Below are 13541 nucleotides of genomic sequence, written 5' to 3'. Positions count from 1 at the left end.
GGGGGGGGGGGGAGAGGGGCGCATGGCACGGGTGTGGCATTCCGCTCCAGGGCGTACCTTCGGCCGGAGGAGATACTGCTCACAGAAGGCATCCGGGTCCGCGGCCTCGTCATAGGCAATGATGGCCCGCAGGTACTTGAGGGCGTCGCTGCGCAGCGTGCCGGAGGTGAATTTCTGCGCCGGCATATGGGTCAATGTTGAGCAGCCGGCATCATGGGATGAAAGGGGACAGGGATCCGGACACGCACCGCCTGAGCCTGGAGATACTGCACCCGGCGATTTTTCTTCTGCGCCTGGGCGATCTGCTTGAGCAGCTGGGGATTGACCTCCTCACCGGTGCTGGAAGCCTCCTGGACCATGGCGTCAAGCTCGTCATTTCCGTCTCCCTCGATGAAAGTCTCCTGGATGAAGGGGTCACCCACGGTCAGGGCCGCCACAATGGCAATTGCATAGGGCAAGCAATTCCGCTGCTTGGAAAGGATGAGCCTGGACGACGCGAAGCACGATGGCAGGGACATCCCAGGGGTATCAGCAACACAGGCACAGCCACACAGCAAAAATGCATCTTCAAGGAGGCCAAGAGAGAGAGAGAGAGGGAGAGCGAGAAAAATCGAAAGGCAGAACAGAAGCCGGGGGAGGAAAAGAAAGCCCCAGCAAGGGGAGAAACACACGCACATTTTGGCAAAGCGCGGCGAGATGGGGAAAGAGGCAATGACTTTGCCGGCCTGGATGATCTTCTTGGAGGTGGCTTCCAGAGCACCAAGGTACACCAGGAGCTCTTCGGCCTTCTCAATGGCCCGACGGGCCGGTGGCGTTGGGAAGGGGAAGTTGACGATGTTGTCGATGTTCATGGACTTCATCTGCAGGACAACATCTGCCGCCAGGAGACAAAGCAAGAGGACCAGGGACACGGGTCAGATGCCGCGGCAGGGGCCATTTGCACGCGCACACGTGTGCCAGTGTGCCGGCGAGCATGCAGGGTGACATGTATGGGCACCGGGGAGGAGCCGATGTGACGCACTTTCGATTGGCATGCCGACGATCTCCGGGTCGGAGAACTGTGGGAAGTGGTTGTCGAACACGGCCGAGGAAAAGAGGCGGTAGCAGTGGCCCGGGCCGGTACGGCCGGCACGACCGGAGCGCTGGTCCGCCGAGGCCTTGGAGATCCAGCTCACGTTGAAGGTCTGGATGCCGGTGTTCATGTCATAGTTCCGCTGCTTGGCCTTGCCGCAGTCCACCACGTACTTGATACCGGGAATGGTAATCGACGTCTCGGCGACGTTGGTGGCCACCACGCACAGCCGAGTGCCGGCGGGCGGCTCCTCGAAGACAAGCTACACCCGGTGCGTCGGGTCAGGGCCAAAAGTCAGCAAGATGGATCCGAGCCAAGACCACAACCCCTCTCCCGAAGTGCGATCAAAGGGGCCCAAGCTCACGTACCATCTGCTTCTCCGGGGCCAAAATCGAGTAAAGGGGCAGGACGTGGAGGGGGGCTTGAAGGGGGAGGACCCGGGAGAAGGAGCAAACGGCAGCTGTCAGGAGCGGATGGAGGGGGGGGGGGGGTGGAACATGGGCTGCACAAAGATACACGTGCAGCATGGGGGACAAAAACGCACTGGCCTTGCCATCCGGGGTGATGACCTCTTCCAGGAGCTCGTCATCCTCGTCGCCGGACTCCTCCGAGTCGTCGGCACTGTCGAAGGCCGTGTCGTCATTGGCATCATCAAAGTCATCGCGATCATCGGCGAAGTTCGGGTTGAGCTCGACTGTGAGGGGGGAGCCCCCCCCGGCAGACAAGTGCGCACGCGTTAGGGCCATTCGTCCGAGGAGCGATAGGCAGCTCACGAGGATGAAAAGGGGGAGGGGGGAGGGGGGGGGGGGGGGGCACAGCACGCACTTTCATCGAAGACATCACTCGATGCCTGACCCTGATCGGCGGCCTGGGCGTTGGCCGAAGTGGTCGACTCCTCAGCATCGCTGGTCAGAGCCTTTTCCGGGAACTTCTTGCGCAGCTTCTTGCACAGATCGGTGATCTCGTCCTGACCAGTCAGGAACACCAGGATGCCTGTGTACAGGGAGGGAGGGAGGTGGAGGGGAGGGGAGGCGGGGGTGGTGGAGAGAAGAGACATTGAAGGGGGGACCGATGCGTGAGTTGGCACCGGCAAGAGAGGAAAGCGGCTGCAGATGTGGGAAGGCATGGGAGGAACGCACCGCCTGGCGGCAGGCGCCGGTTGATCTTGCAGATCTTCTTGAAGGCCGCGTCGACATGGCCGTCGAGGGGGGTACGGCGGTTGAAGTGCACGGTGACCTACATGGGGAGGAGGTCAGCATCAGGTCGCAGGCGGCGGCGGAGAGAGGGGGCAGGGCAAGTCGCACCGGGAATTGGCGCGCGTCAACGTTGATCACCGGCGGCGGGGTCTTGAAGAGCTGCGTGTTTTCGGTGAAATCAGCCACGCGCATGGTAGCCGACATGATGATCACCTTCAAGGGCTACGGGGGGGGGGCGGAGAGACGTCAGGAGGGGCGAGAGGGACCCATGTCAGAGATAACGCCCGGGATGGGGCATCATGACAAGAGAAAGCCGAGGGAGGAGGGTGCCTGGGAGGGGGAAAAAAAAAAGAGGCGAACGTGTCAAGCATCAGACGCACCATGATGGTCTTCTTCAGGCCCATTTGGCGCTGCTCCTCCATCATCTTCCGACGCAGGGGAACAATGCGCGAAAGGAGGCCGATCAAAATGTCGGTGTTGAGGTTGCGCTCGTGCGCCTCATCGATAATGATGGCCGAGTAGCCAGTCAGCAGGAAATCCGTGGAGATTTGCTTGAGCAGCACACCATCGGTCATGAAGAGGATGGACGTCTCGTCGCTGACCGTGCCCTCGTAACGAATCTATCGAGCCCCGGCCGGAGGTCGGACAGGAGGCGGAGATCAGCAAAAAGAAGGCCCTGGTGCGAAAGAGAGGGAAGGAGAAAGGAGCCGAGCGAACGAGCGAGCCAGCGAGAGAGAGAGAGAGAGGGCACCCATGGGGCCGGGCCAGGGTGGGCCGGGAGCAGGGGGACGCACCTGGTACGAGACCTTCTTGTCCGAGAGGCTCATCTCTTCGGCCACGCGCTTGGCCATACTAACGGCGGCCACTCGGCGGGGTTCGGTGATGGCAATTCGTCCGGGGCGGTCTGTGGCCGTGTGGCAGGCATTCGCACCGAAGGAGAAGGCAGCACATGGAGTCGGCGAGGAGAGGCAAGAGAGGAGCCAAGCCCGTCAGTCCCAGGCCGTGAGTCTGGCGAGAGAAGTGGCCCAACGGGGCCGGACAGGGGCGATGTGTGGACGTACCGCTGTCGGGATGGCCAAAGCCCGCCTCATAGAGGAACTGCGGGACCTGCGTCGTCTTGCCGGAGCCGGTCTCACCGGAAATGACCACGATGTCATTCTCCATGATGCTTTCCATGATGGGCTGCTCCTCATGGCAGACCGGCAGCCGCATGCGGGCCTCCTGAATCTCGGCCTTCCGGTTGACCGTCACATAGAAGGCCTTGCCGCTGCTGTTCCGGTGGGTCTTGCTGCTCATACCCAATATATGCAAGGGAGGCCGCGGGGCGGCAGCAGCACCATGGCAGTCAGCACGGGCAAGCGGGGGAGGAGCAGGAAGCATTCAGGCAGGCATGCGGAGGGATGCCGTACGTAGAGGAGATGAGGCGTGGCGCCGCGACGACCGGGGCATCGGTGTCCATGGGGGCATCGGTGGCGGGGACACCGGCCGCGGGGACAGGCGCCGGGGCAGTCGCCGGAGCCGGGGCAGGGGTAGGCTCCGCAGCGGTGGCCGGCTCTGACCTCCGAGCGGGCGCCGGCTGGGCCGACGCAATCCGGGCCACATTGACCGGACGCGCCCCGGCAGCCGGGGCAGCTGGCGTCATGGCGAAGTCGGCCACCTCGCGCGGCGCCGACACAGTCTCCAGATGGACGGTCGGCAGGGCTGGCATATCGTCCTCCGGCTCGTCCTCCGACTCGCTGGCCGAGTCGATTTCCCCGAAGGCACGCTTCTTGTCGACCTTCGGCTTGAGCTTTGCATGGGACGAGGGTCAGCACAGGGAGGAAGCCCAGAAAGAGGGGGAGAGAGAGAGGTGGCGTTTGGGGTCCCGCGCTTCGGCGCCAGAGCGCCAGAGGGCAGGAGAGGACGAACCATACGCGAAAGGTGCTTGGTCTCCTGCAGGGTAACCCCGGCAGAGCCCTGAGTGGCCGAAGCACTGTCGAGTGGGAGGGTGAGCGAGCGATCAGGCACAGGCCGCGTGGGGCAACGGGGACATGTGCCGAACGTACGAGAGCTTCTCAAGAAGACGGCCACGCTCCTCCTTCTTCAGTTGGGCTTGCTGTGTGTGTGTGTGTGGGGGTGCATGCGCACAGGCGCATGGATATGGCAGGACGGCGGCAGAGACTTGTCAGCAAAGACCATCGAGGAGGGGCAAGGCAGGCAAAGGCGAGGGCGTCGGGCCTACCGACGCCAGGAGGAAGACAGCGCGGGCCACGTACCACATACTTCTCCATGCGCTTCTTTTGCGTGGAGGTCATGCGCTTCTCGGGAGGGAGGTCATTCTGGGCATTCTTCTTTTGCTGTTCCTGCTTGACCGAGGTCTGGCAGGGACGAGGAGCAGCAGGGGGTCAGTGAATATGGAGAGAGGGAGGATCGGCGAAGAAGGAGGCAGGGCCGCACGTTGATCAGATTGGCGTCGAGAACCGCGGCATTCGAGTCGATGGTTACCTTGGCGCCGGAGGCGGTGACCACGACACCGTGCACGTCACCGCGCTTGTGCTGGCGGCCCTTGACGTTGTGCCGCTTGCGAGGCTGCGACATGGCCGGAGGAGGAGGAGCAAGTCGATGTGCTGGGGCCGCGGGGAGGGACGGGCAGGGGGTGGAAGATGACAAGGGAAAGCGAGAGGGCAGACAAAGAAAGGGAAGGGGGGGGGGGGAGGCTAGGAGCATGGGTGGATCTTCGCCGCGTTGACCATGCTCTCTGGGATGGTCACCAAAGAACTGTGGGGCCCTCCCTCTCTCTGCCTTTCTCTCTCTCTCTCTCTCTCTCTCTCTCTCTCTCTATCTCACACACACACGCATACACATTCACATTTACACAAAGGGGACGAAAAGCAGGAGTGGGGCGAGGGGCATACGGGTCGATCCGGCGGAAGGGGTGGGAGCCGGACGGCAGTGCGATCCGATCCACGGCGGGAGCCATGCAAGCGCGCGGGCCCATATCACGCGCGGGCCCCAGGCCACGCCACCATGTCGGATCACGCCACCCCCGCTCGCATACCGACCACCGGTGGCAGTTCGCCTGTCCCACTTTCTCCCCCGGAGACGACTGGCGTGGCGTAAGCAGACGTGGCCCAGGCCTGCGCGGCCGACTCCGAGCCCCACCCCCGGGCGCTCTCACGCGTTGGGGCCTTCTTTGCCCCTTCCCCGGCCCCCCCCCCCCCCCCGGTGCTGGTCAACACGCGTGCGTATTTTTTTGCCGGCACCCTGGAATCCGATCGGTGCTCCGCCCCCTCCTTGTTTTCCCTCACTGGATGACTGGATTGCGGGTGGTCGCGCATGTGCATATGCCCGGAAACACATGCTGAGCCTGCAGGGCCTGGGCCGGGGGAGGGGGGGGGGGGGATGGTCTTGGTGCCGGACACCAACACCATGACTGTGGCGGCCACGCAGTTGCCAGCCTCCCCCGGAGGAAGGGGGCCGCCATCTTCACTTCAGGGGACAGTTGATGGACAGGCAATCCGCCGCCCCTCCCTCCCCCCCACCCCGCGGCACCCCGCGGATCCCCTGCTGCCCTCCCGGGTCCGATATTCCCCTGGGCGCTCGGAATGCCCCGGTATGGCCCCCGGCGGGCGGCAGGACAGTCTCTGACTGAAGGGGCGGCCCTCAAAGGCGCCAAGTCCCTCCCCAGGCCGAGGCAGCCCTTCTCTCTTCCTCCCTCCCGGCCTATTTTTTGTCCTCTCCTCCTTCCCCCCTCTGCCCGAGTCTTTTTCCTCCAATGTCCGATATGCGGCGCCTTGCCGCCCTTCTCCTCCTGGCGGTCGGCCTGTTGGCCGTGTCGGCCACACCGGTCGCGTGCATCAGCGTCCCGCGGCCCTCCCGTGTGCCGGTCACCCTGCACGTCATGTCCCAGTGCCCTGATGCGGTGCATTGTGAGAATGTCTTCGCCGACGTCCTGACCCAAGTGGGTCGAATCACCGACATCAACACCGAGTACATCGGCAGCCCGAGCTCCGACCCGCGGTATGAGCCCCACGGTGGTGTTCGCTGTATGCATGGTGGCGGCGAGTGCCAGGGGAACATCCAGCAACTTTGCGCGCACAGCATCTACTCCGGCTTCAACCCCAATGGCTGGTTCGACTTTGTTCTGTGCCAGAGTGCGTTTGCTCCATTTGCCCGCCTCTTGTCCCCCCCCCCTCCCCTCCCCTTTCCCTTGCCTTCTCAATCTCTCTCTCTCTCTCTCTCTCTCTCTCTCTCTCTTTCTCTCTTTCTCCCACTAACCCATCCTCCCCTTCGCTTACGGTCTGACCTCCCCTCCAGGCGAAAACATCGGCGCCATCCCCGGAAACGGCCTGGAGTGCGCTAACGACCTCGATCTCAATATGGACGCCTTCCGCAACTGCACCGAGCCCTACGGCTACGGTGGCCAGCTGCTGCATGAGTCGGTCATGCGCACCAAGGAGAGGGGTATCACGTGCGTAGAATGGTGGTTTGATTGTGGACAAGGCCCGGCATTTTGCAAAGTTCCCCCGTCCCGTGGGGGTGGCTGGCTGCGAGGGGGGGGGGGACATAGCCACCAGTCTGCGCGCCTGGGCGGGCTCGCGCGGTGGCGACCGTGGCAATCGCCCGACGGACAGGCCGGGGGTGAAAGCTCGGACGTGTGCTCGGTGCAGAGCAAGTTCTCGGGGGGTCCCATTGTGGGGAGAAGCGTTTTCTCACACACACACACACATACACTTTGCTCCTTCCTGTTTGGATCTCTCATGGACCGGGGAAAATCCCGACAAAAAACCGCCGCCCACAGCAAGTCCTGCACCGTGGTTATCGACGATGAGATTGTGTGTGTCCGCGACGGTGGGTCCTGGTACAACTGCCCCAACGGGTCGACGGTGGCGGACTTTGTCCGGCAAATTTGCCAGCGCTATCAGGGCCCGCGGCTGCCAACGGTCTGCGCGAATATCCTTGACGCCTGAGGCCGCTCTCATGCTGCCGGTTGTGGCTGATTTTGCCGGCCATGGGGGCGTTGCATGCCGCGTGTTATGTGCACGCATGCACACATGGTAGTCCCCCCACTGCACATGGACCGGCGATTGGGCCCACCATCCACAAGGCCCAGCATCGACAAGACCCGAAGCCAAGTGGTGGCCATGCAAGAGAGAGTGTGTGCTTGTGTGTCGCCATGGCTCCGGATGTCTCGCCTGTCTGCACTTCATGGAATACATCATTAACTTATCCTTATCTGCCTATTTTTCTTTCTTTCTCTCTCTCTCTCTCTTGCCGTGTTTTCCCATTCGGTCTTCCTTCTCTGGTCGTGTGTGGGTGTGTGGGTGTGAGTGTGTATATGTGTGTCGGGGGGGGGGGGGGCGGCCGAGACGGGTGGCGGTCGTGGAGGCCATTGGGCTGGCCCATGTGGCACATGCATCCTGTGGGACAGGGTCGGTTGGGACCCGCGAAGGAGGTGGAATTGTGGGCTTGAAATGCCATCGGGCGGAAGGGGGATTTGTTTTTTTCTGTCCCCCGTCGGGTGGCCCCCTTTGCCTGGGCCGGCGAGAAGGAGGAGGCCGGAAGCAGCCCAAGAAAGTGAGAGAGACAAACGAGCAGGAGCCAAGAGAGAGTGGGAGAGAGCGGCAATGCCCTAGATCGGAGCGCCGTGGCGAGGAGCCCCTCCTCCTCCAGGTCGATCTGGCCCATGCATTGCGGCCATCTATCTGTCCTTGAATCGACCGTGCCGGTGCCCCGCACGTCTAATCACCATGGCCGCTGATGTCAGTGCGCGTGCTGATTCCGGGCGAAAGCCTCGGGCAGCCGAGGGCACACACACGGGGGGCGACCGGAGGCGTCCCGGATGACGAGCGTACACACCCCCCTGCATGGCCCCCTCTGCCGGTGGGCCGATGACTCCTTCTCTTTGCTGTGGCATGAGTGCAGGGGACTGGCACTCGGGGTGCGCGCCCCTCCCCCCCCCCCCCCCCCCCCCCCCCGCCTCCGCCCCTGGCTCACCTCACCATGACTGGTGGGGCTGTGCGCCCGAGCAAGAGCCCGGGTGCCCTTCGTTCTTGGCTCGTCATTGTCTGTCCGCCAGTGGAGGAGAATGCCGGTGGCTGGTAGAAAGCCAGGACCGGCCTTCAGGTGCCGATAACATAAAAGCCGCCAGCGGGCCGCCTCCCGGGGAAGGGCCAAGGGAAAGACACTTTTGCACTCCCATCGCACACTGTTCCGCCCTGGCTTCCGCCCTTCGTGTCGCGACACGCCGGTATACTGTGTCCAGAGACGCACATCCCTCCATCTAGATTGCCCCGTGCGCAGGCTACCCCGCCCCTTTGCCTTCCTGTGTCCCTACTCGCCATGCCAACATCCACCCTCCCCGAGCTGGCTATCCCCCATGCAGCCTGAGACACCCCCGTGTGCCGGTGCCGGCAGACAGGCGCCGACGCTTGGCCCCTGGCCTGCCGGCCGAGAGGTGGCCAAAGGGCAGTCCCCGCCGACACACCCTATCTGAATGTCCTATCGGCCGTGAACTTACCATATCTGCGCCTCCTTTGCCTCTTTTGTTGGACCTCGGGCCGGACACGGACATCTGGCTGGCCGGCTGCCCCCTGCAGAGCGCCATGCTCCGGAAGCTTGTCATCACCGGCGGCATCGCAGCCGTGGCCTCGGTGGCCGCGGTGTCCGCCACGGCTTCCCCCCACATGGACTCGAGCCCCAGTTCGCCGGCGGTCCTGAAGCACCTGGCCGAGGAAGTGGCCCGCAACAACATGCCCGACCCGCAGGACATCCAGGAGACCGTCCAAGATGCATTGGAATCGGAAGAGGCCCAGCACATCGCGGACTTGGCCCAGTCCGAGCTAACCAAGCAAGCTGTCGGGGCGCTGGCCAACCTGGCCCGCGAGCGCGCACCTCGCCGTGATGATGATGATGATGATGATGATGATGAGGACGACGACGAGGACGACGAGGACAACGACGAGGACGATGACGAGGAGGAGGAGGAGGAGGTAGTCGGGCGGGAGGCCGGTGACAACCACCGAGCCGGCCCTGGCAGCGTGATCCGCTGCGGGACGACCGTTCCCTCGACGGCTGGCGGCGCGCGGCGGCCCCGGCGCGAGGATGCCCGTGAAGATGACTCCGGCTGGTTCGATGCCGCCGGGGACTGGATTAGCGATGTCGGTCGCGATGCCGGGAGCTGGATCAGCGGGGCCATCGACGACGCCGGGAGCTGGCTCGGCGGTGCGGCCAGCGATGCTGGCGACTGGCTGTCGGACGCGGCCGACAGCGCCGGCGATTGGGTGTCCGGCCGCCTTGAGGAGCGTCTCGAGCGAACCACCGAGACGGTCACCCTCACGCGCGGACGCCGCGACCAGCTCCGGAATGGGTGGGATTCCCAGGAGGAGCCACTGGCCGCGGCGCGCATGGAGGCCGATGCGCTGGTCCGGCTGATGCGGTCTCGCCGTGATGTCCGGAGCTCGGCGCCGCCAGATCTGACCAAGGACGGGAGCTTGGCCGGGCATCAGTCCTCGGACAGCCTGCCCGCTGACCCATCGAGCGGCGATGATTCAAGTCCTCCCGGCCACGGGGCAGGCGACGGTGCCGTCGATGGTTCGGCCACCGAGCCCGAAGGCTCCCAGACGAGTGACGCCCCGAGTGATTCCGAAGGCACCGACCTTGACCCGGAGAGCGGCCAGCAAGGGGGGCTGACCGACGGGGATGCTGATAGCGATGACGATGCCGATGGCGATAATGATGGTGGTGTCCAGGTGCCGTCGGCCCCGATCGCGGATCTACCACCGCACGAGGACCCAGGCCGCCTGCGCGGCCGCGAGGAAGAGGAGGAGGAGGAGGAGCACCGGCGCCATGGCGGCAACAGTCGGAAGGCCTTCAAGAAGGCCATGAAGCACGGGGACTTCGGCGTCCTGCTGCCGTCGGTGCCGGAGCCGCCGCGTCATCCACTGCCGCCGCCGCCGCCGCCGCCGCCGCCGCCGCCGCCGCCCCCCAAGCCGACCAGCCCGGTGGTGGTGGTGTGCCCGTGCTCCTCTTCGGGGTGCGGATCATGCAACCAGTCGAACCAGGGGTCCTCCGGCTCGTCTGGTGGTAACTCGCAAGGCAACTCCACCTCCAACTCCAATTCCAACTCCAACTCCAACTCCAACGCCAACTCCAACGCCAATGCAAACGCAAATGCCAATGCGAATCCCGGCGCCTCGGCCACCGCTCCGGCCGCCGCGAACGGCTACAACTCCCAGTCGCAATATGTCTTTGTGACGGCCAATCCCGCGGCCAACGGGCCGCCACCGCCGCCCCCGGTTGCCGGCCCGGCATACCAGCAGCATTATCCCCCGCCGGGCGGCGGCTACCCGATGCACATGGCCGAGGGGATGGCCCCATACGCGGCCCCGATGCCGGTGCCCGCCGGCCGGTATTACCAGCAGCCGATGGCCCACAGTGCGGCCCCGGGTGCCCAGTTTGCCGGACCGCCCTTCGGCGGGGCCACCATCATGCCCAACACCGGCGGCGGGGCTCTGTACTTCCCTCCCGGGCATCAGCCACAGGCAATCTTCTTCCGCAGCGACGATCAAGCCGATGTCGCCGATGAGGCCCAGGTGGAGGACGCCCAGGAGGATGGCCAAAAGAACAACCACCCGGAGCACACGCATGAATCGACCGACGGCCGGGCCATGGCTCGTCGGTCGGACTCCCCCCCACGCGACGCCACCACGCCCGATGGGGCCGCCAGGGTGCGGTCGCGCTTCCCCACCGAGCAGCTTGCCGTTGGGTATGCCGGCTTCAATGGTGTGCCGGATGACCGGCTGGCGCAGCGCAGTGCGTTTCCCATGGGGTGGCATGGTCGCATGTTTGGGGGAGGGGGGGGGGGCGTTCCTTTCTTCTGCTCTCTCTCCCTCCCCAGTGACCGGAGTCCAGAGGGGGAGGGGCGTGGGCGGCTATGTGGCGCGGCACTCGGGGCAATTTACTTGCCGACTTCTCCCGGCAGCTGGCTCCTGAGGGCTTTGCCGCCGCCAGGGTGGATGTCTGACCCCCGCCGTAATCCGTGTGTCTACGTGTCTGTGCGCCTTTCTTTTGGCCCCCCCCCCCCCCGCTCCCGCGCGGCGCTGTGCTTCCTCTTGGCTGTGTGTTAGCCCGCATGCGCCCGGCCGGCCGGCGGATCAAGATCTCCGATGAGCAGCTCAACATCAGCAGCTTCAAGCAGGACGACCCGAAATCCTTCTCTCGGCGGATGACCTTCACCGAGATGGTGGCCGTGTGTGCGGCCTCCTGCGCGTCGGTCATCGCCGCGGCCTTGATGGTTCTGGTGGTGGTCACGCGTCGGCGCCGCGACACGGAGGATCGCGAGGCGGGTGTGCCTGTGGGTGGCCGGTCGGACGCCGGGAGTTCCGGGGCCCCGGGGCCCGGTGCAGGCCGCCAACCGGACACCCGGTCGTCGTCATTCTCGGCCTTCGCCCATGTGACGACAACGGCACCGGCAGCGCCGGCCGCCAACAAGTCCGCCTTGAGCCTGGACGAGTCACATGGCGATGATGGCAGTCACAAGTCGGACCTCGACCACGGCTACAGCATGCTGGGTCGCGCTGACGGACGAGGTGCCATCAGTGGCGATGAGGATGACAGCCCTTCGGACCAAGAGCTCACCCAGTACATCCGCAATGCCTCCCTGCCGGAGGCAGATATCCCTCCCTTCTAAGGGAAGTAGGCGTCCGAAGGGACCCCCACGGACATGCGTCCAGAGGCATGTCCACATTCCCCGAGAAGAGGGAGAGGAAGGGGCCGAGTGCAGTGGGCTGTAATGTGGCCACCACGATCTCCGGGGAGGGCCTTTCCCAAGTGACGTGGTGTGTTGTGCATTGTCCCCCCCCTCCCGCGCTCTCCCCTCGCCCCTCGCGCCCCCCTGAGCGCCCTGGTCATCCATTTGTACACCGCTTCACCATGCAGGTGCTCGTCCAGACGCCTCAGCATGTGCCGGGCTGCGTGGAGCCAGCCAGGGTCTCGGCAATGCGGCATGCGGCCCTGCTCGAGCAGCATGTGTGCGTGCTCTCGAGGCAAAGCAACGAGAGCGCGGCATTTCTGCGCTCTTTGCCCATGTACGCGCATGCACCCTCCCGCGGGATGGCGCAACAACACTTTCCCCGGGGAACACCCCAGCTCCTACAGCCCATTAGGGTATGCGGAGATGTGCCATTCCCCCCCCCCCCACCGCTCACTTTGTATCATATTAAACAACTCCATCATTGTCTGAGCCGCGCCCCGAAAGGAGGAGGGAGAAGGACAGGGGGGGGGGGAGGGGTTGCGACGAAGTAGGGAGATGTGGAAATAGGAGATCTCGGATGAAAGGCGAGGGGGGACGGTGTATTGATGGAGAGAGGCAGGGAGAAAAGCGAAGGCGGGGGCAGGGGAAAAGGAGGAGGGAGAAACAAGATAAAGCAAGTGGGGAGGGACGGAAAGGGTGCCGGATTCCCGGGCAAGTTAGAGGAGAGGACCCAAGGGGAGGGGAAGGGGGGAGGGGGAAGGGGCGAGCGTAATCAGAAGAACAAATGGGTCAGGTCAGTCTGACGGGACTTTTGGCGGCCAATCCGTGCCGCCGGAGCGGCAGTACGGCCGCTGCTCGGGCCGCCAGTGCCGACGTCGCCCGGATCCTCGGAAACCGAGTCACCGTGTGGCCGAGGGGGGCCGCCGGGTGCCGGATCCACGCCGGCCGCCGGGTCCGATGCCCGGGCGCGGGCCTTCCAAACCCCGGCCGCCGGACGGGGGCCCGATGGGGGGGCGGCCGTCGCGGCGGCCCCCCTCGAGCCCGAGGAGGAGCCGGCACCGGGCTGGTCTCGCGAGGAAAGGGACTCCCACTGGCTCATGCGTGCGCCTGGGCCGCGTGCCAGCAGGGCGTAGGAGCCCTGTGAGGCCACCAAGGGGGCGGCCACCGGGGCAGAGCGCCCACGCCCGCCGGCCGATGGCGACTGCCTGCCAAGGTGTTCATGCAGCGTGTCGGGGAAGTCCTTGTCCAGGGACAGGCTCGAGGCAAGCTGGATGGACTCCAGGACCTCCGAATACCCGGGCATGGCTTCTTCGAGGGAGATGAGCGGCGCGTCGCGCGAATGCGTCGGCGGCGGGCCGTCAGCACCGCCATCACCCCCCAGGGCCAGGCGCTTGCGAAGGGATAGCTTTTGCGCCTGCTGCATGCTGGGGATAAGTGAGTGGCGATTCTTCTGAAGAAAGGTCGACAGGGATCCTGCGTGCCGCGTGCGAGGGGCCCGGGAAGTGGGCAAGGTCAGATGGGATACCGCGATGTAAAGGGG

The 13541-nt window shown here is 64.8% G+C and overlaps 4 protein-coding genes across 4 annotated transcripts in view; 2 read left to right on the top strand and 2 right to left on the bottom strand.

The window, feature by feature from the left end:
- H696_00632 (adenosinetriphosphatase) overlaps positions 1–4958 on the bottom strand; it is a 6241-nt gene extending 1283 nt beyond the window's left edge. The window contains exons 1-17 of the mRNA XM_009494513.1: positions 4705–4958; positions 4524–4625; positions 4314–4363; positions 4177–4240; positions 3678–4057; positions 3330–3556; positions 3063–3172; positions 2649–2888; positions 2377–2490; positions 2212–2308; positions 1898–2065; positions 1617–1766; positions 1441–1493; positions 1022–1334; positions 676–874; positions 249–486; positions 58–174 (exon numbers count right to left, since the gene is read on the bottom strand). Of these exons, the coding sequence (XP_009492788.1) occupies positions 58–174; positions 249–486; positions 676–874; positions 1022–1334; positions 1441–1493; positions 1617–1766; positions 1898–2065; positions 2212–2308; positions 2377–2490; positions 2649–2888; positions 3063–3172; positions 3330–3556; positions 3678–4057; positions 4177–4240; positions 4314–4363; positions 4524–4625; positions 4705–4845 (2763 nt within the window). The 5' untranslated portion in view covers positions 4846–4958. The remainder of the gene's footprint in view (positions 1–57; positions 175–248; positions 487–675; positions 875–1021; positions 1335–1440; positions 1494–1616; positions 1767–1897; positions 2066–2211; positions 2309–2376; positions 2491–2648; positions 2889–3062; positions 3173–3329; positions 3557–3677; positions 4058–4176; positions 4241–4313; positions 4364–4523; positions 4626–4704) is intronic.
- Positions 4959–5901: 943 nt separating this feature from the next.
- On the top strand, positions 5902–7482 carry H696_00631 (hypothetical protein). The gene is made up of 3 exons (XM_009494512.1): positions 5902–6401; positions 6565–6718; positions 7049–7482. The coding sequence occupies exons 1-3, from the start codon at positions 6023–6025 to the stop codon at positions 7215–7217; spliced, it is 702 nt and encodes a 233-aa protein (XP_009492787.1). The 5' UTR covers positions 5902–6022; the 3' UTR covers positions 7218–7482.
- Positions 7483–8852: 1370 nt separating this feature from the next.
- Positions 8853–12179, top strand: H696_00630 (hypothetical protein; the record flags this gene model as incomplete). Its single annotated transcript, XM_009494511.1, has 2 exons — positions 8853–11061; positions 11376–12179. 2 exons carry the CDS (start codon positions 8853–8855, stop codon positions 11936–11938), a joined length of 2772 nt encoding a protein of 923 aa, XP_009492786.1. The 3' UTR covers positions 11939–12179.
- A 594-nt stretch (positions 12180–12773) lies between these two features.
- Positions 12774–13541, bottom strand: part of H696_00629 (hypothetical protein) — a gene marked incomplete at both ends in the record, with an annotated part of 7628 nt that continues 6860 nt past the window's right edge. Inside the window, one exon of the mRNA XM_009494510.1 lies at positions 12774–13425. Coding sequence (XP_009492785.1) covers positions 12774–13425 — 652 coding nt within the window. The remainder of the gene's footprint in view (positions 13426–13541) is intronic.

The sequence above is a fragment of the Fonticula alba genome, assembly GCF_000388065.1.
Source record: "Fonticula alba strain ATCC 38817 unplaced genomic scaffold supercont2.1, whole genome shotgun sequence".
In the NCBI taxonomy this organism is placed as follows: Eukaryota; order Rotosphaerida; family Fonticulaceae; genus Fonticula; species Fonticula alba.
This window is presented reverse-complemented; position numbering and strand designations above follow the sequence as displayed.